The 3,686-nt window shown below is 43.7% G+C and overlaps 1 protein-coding gene across 1 annotated transcript; it reads right to left on the bottom strand.

Moving 5' to 3' along the window:
- Nucleotides 1-762: 762 nt before the first annotated feature.
- LOC126488640 (serine/threonine-protein phosphatase PP1-alpha catalytic subunit-like) lies at nucleotides 763-2,035 on the bottom strand. The gene has a single exon (XM_050122258.1). The coding sequence runs from the start codon at nucleotides 1,996-1,998 to the stop codon at nucleotides 1,006-1,008; it is 993 nt and encodes a 330-aa protein (XP_049978215.1). The 5' UTR covers nucleotides 1,999-2,035; the 3' UTR covers nucleotides 763-1,005.
- Nucleotides 2,036-3,686: the final 1,651 nt, after the last annotated feature.

The raw sequence follows: 3,686 nt of genomic DNA, 5'->3' as shown, positions 1-3,686 counted from the left end.
AGCTAATCTGTTCTATAATTCCCCATCATTGCCTGTGTATTGTCATAAATTTAATAAAGAATACCTTCAGTTTGGTGTAGCTTAAATTTAAATAAAGTACTTAAAGGGGATCAAATTATAAGCTCACTGTCTGTCCTCAAGTCATAAGTATGGATATAGCACATCTAAACTCTTTTTACATGGCTGAGAACAAGGTATGTGTAGAAGTGTCTACAGTAATAGAAAAACCCCAGTCCCACAGGATAGATCTACAAAACACTCTTGTGCCTAAGGATCAGGGAACATTGCAAAAGAGGGAATGGGAAGCACGTGATAGTCAGATGATCAGAGAGTCTGATAGGAGATCATGTCCTCCTAGTAATGTCAGAAGCTATACCCAACAACCAACACAACTGCGTAGACCGAGATAATAAACGCTGGCAACAATAGACAAGACAAAGCGGTTGGGAAAAGCCCATGAAATGTCAGCCCTACAAAGAGAACGGAAGGCAAATAAGGAATGCTGAGCATGGGAGTAATAGTCTTCCTCAGGGAAGCACACGCCTATTGGTTATCCAGTATCAAATGATCATCCCTGAAAATATACAGACAGATAACTCTTTTCAGATTGAGCGGATGATACTTAGGAATCCATAAGTGAATATACATATAAATATATAAATGCAATAAATATGTTTTTTCCAGCTTTGACCTTTATTCAAGAGACCAGATGGGTTGCCCCAGGATCCAGCTGCCAGCCGTGCAAGGCTGGAGACCCACAATCTGGTCTGCCATTGCCCTGAGCTGCAGCCTTGGCCCCAGGCTTCCACTGCAGCCACCACAGGTGCTGGTGGGAGGGAGCCCTGGGGACTAGACGCTGCTATTGATTCATTAAAAAAGAAAGGAAAAGACACTTAACGCTGTGTGTTCCCCATGATGGGTGGGCCTGAGGGGACCGTGACCCATGGCAGCATGATTTCTGTACAAGTAATCCATCGTCTGGGGCAAAAGGGCAACACATGGAGGCTATTTCTTGGCTTTGGCAGAATTGCGGGGTGGGGTGATGGGACGGCCTCCAGGGTTCAGGCCACTGAACTGTCCATACTTCCCCTTGTTCTTGTCAGCGGGCTTGAGGATCTGGAAGGAGCACATGAGAGTCTCATCCACGCTCATCATGGCACCAGCATTGTCAAACTCGCCACAGTAGTTGGGAGCAGAGAAGAGTGTCACCAACTGCCTCTTGGCAAAGAACTCATAGCCATCTTCTACAACCTGGTGCGCCCGGCAGATGAGGTCCAAATCATGCTTGTGCAGGAACTTGGCCACCACCTCAGCCCCAAAGGTGAAGGAGACACCACGGTCATTCTCGCCCCAGCCTTGAACATCCTTGTCAGGGTCAGACCACAGCAGATCACACAGGAGGCCCTGGTCAGGCACGTCTGTGGGCCGCATAATACGCCTGATCTGCTCCATGGACTGCAAGTCTGGAGACAGGCCTCCGTGGCAGCAGAAGATCTTCTCATCTACAATGGCTGCAATGGGCAAGCAGTTGAAGCAGTCGGTGAACGTTTTCCACAGTTTGATGTTGTAGCGTCTCTTGCATTCATCATAGAAGCCGTAGATGCGGTTGATGCTGGCACACTCGTGGTTCCCACGGAGCAGAAAAAAATTCTCAGGGTATTTGATCTTATAGGCCAGCAGCAGGCAGATGGTCTCCAAAGACTGCTTGCCACGGTCCCCGTAGTCCCCCAAGAAAAGGTAGTTGCTCTCTGGGGGAAAGCCACCATACTCAAACAGCCATAGAAGGTCATAGTACTGGCCATGGATGTCACCGCAGATCTTGAGAGGCGCCTCAAGCTCCAGAAGAATAGGCTGGCTCAGGAAAATCTCCCGGGATTTGAGGCACAGACCACGGATCTCGTTCTCTGTTAGTTGCACATTCTTTCCAGGCCGTGAGCCCTGCACTTCCAGCAGGCGCCCGATGATGGAGTCCAGGTTGAGCTTCTCGCTGTTGGACATGGCGGCGCCGCCGCTCCTGCCCAGCAGCTCCGGGCCCTCTCCTCTGCAATAAATATTAAAAAAAAAAAAAAAAAAGAGGCCATAGGTTTGAAAGAGAACAAGGAGGGATATGTGTGAGGGTAGGTGACCCTGCCAGTCTGGTCTGGACTTGTAGCCATCAGGGTGACATCACCTTTTAGGTATCACTTTCCTAACTCATAAGGAAAACCTGGTGCTATGATTTGCCTTTTCGTTCTTCCAGTTGAACAGATGTGGTATGACTTTTGCCTAGATCTTGGCTTTGAACTGTGTTCTTCATAGTAAATAAAACTTTTTATTGTATATTGAGAGGAGTACAGCTTTAACCCTTTCATGTCACCTACAATCATAAATGTTCACCGAGTTTTTGCTATTTCTCAAGACCTTGTGTCACAAAGATGAAAATACACAGTGTATTTTGATGCCTTAGCAGTGCAGACAAGGATTGTTGTGCTTTTGATGTGGTTTGACAGTGTCTGTGCAGAGGTCGTTGATTAGAAATTTGTCCCTGAATGGGGGTGGTACCTGGAAGAAGGAAGTACTGTGTAAATTTTAAGAGATAGGCCTGATAGGAAGCTACTAGGTCAATAGGGAGCCATCAGTGGTTGGAGTTAAGTAGTCATGAGATTCTGGAGGGTTCCATAAAAGGGAGGGAGCTTAATCCCTGCCTTCTCTCTGGAAATCCATTCTCCCACATAAAAGCTCCCTCTTGCATGAATTCCTGTCATGATCCACTGCTATGAGCTCGTCACAAGAGATGAGCCAATGCCAGTGTCATGTCATTTAAATTTTAGAACTTGGGTTAAATAATCCAGGTTGTAATGTATTCAGCTTTATGTGTTTCATATATTAGCAGAACTTGGATTAGTTATTACAAGGATAAAAATAGAAGGCAATAGTTAGCCCTATAGTTCTGATACTATAAAGGAGATGTTATAATGAGGAAGATGTCATAATGAGGAAGAAAACAATAGGAGTGATCCTGATGAAAGCTTTGACAGACAAAGATAGATACATAGATGATAGATGATAGATAGATAGATAGATAGATAGATAGATAGATAGATAATAAAGTAAAACAAAAAATTCCAAAGAGTTGGAATAGAATGTTCCCTGGAGATAGGCAATGCTAACTATGACACCTTCACACTAAAGGACTAGAAATCAACATATATAAGACACTAATGCCAAGGCTTATGATTTACCGTAAGGATATAAAAGCTATGACTGTAGCTACACCAAATATTGCCTCTGCCCACTATAAAGGAGAAGGTGCACTAGCTGCGAAACAAAGGCAAGCTGATGTTGAGATTTGTGAGCATATTCCTCTCAGCCCAACTCAAACAGCAAAGAACAAGAAAACATGCACAGTGTTGCTCCTGTGATAAATTTGATTGACAAGTTTGGTTCTTGGAATTTTGGGAATTTGTGATTCAGTTTGAATGATGTGATTTCTTCTCAAACAACAAAGAAGAGTTTAATAAAAAACCAAGAGCCAAAAATCAAACAAACAATGTCTTAGGCATTTACATATCATTTCCAAGGAATGGTATTGCTGTGTTGTTCTCCTGAATTTTTGGAAAATTACTTTATCAATATTATCAATTTGTGGCAATACACTTTTTAAATATATAAGCAATATTTTTTCTAGTGAAAACATTTTTTGCTCG

This window comes from Alexandromys fortis, unplaced genomic scaffold (assembly GCF_014885135.2).
Source record: "Alexandromys fortis isolate MF-2015 unplaced genomic scaffold, M_Fortis_MF-2015_v1.1 scaffold_215, whole genome shotgun sequence".
Lineage (NCBI taxonomy): Eukaryota > Metazoa > Chordata > Mammalia > Rodentia > Cricetidae > Alexandromys > Alexandromys fortis.
This window is presented reverse-complemented; position numbering and strand designations above follow the sequence as displayed.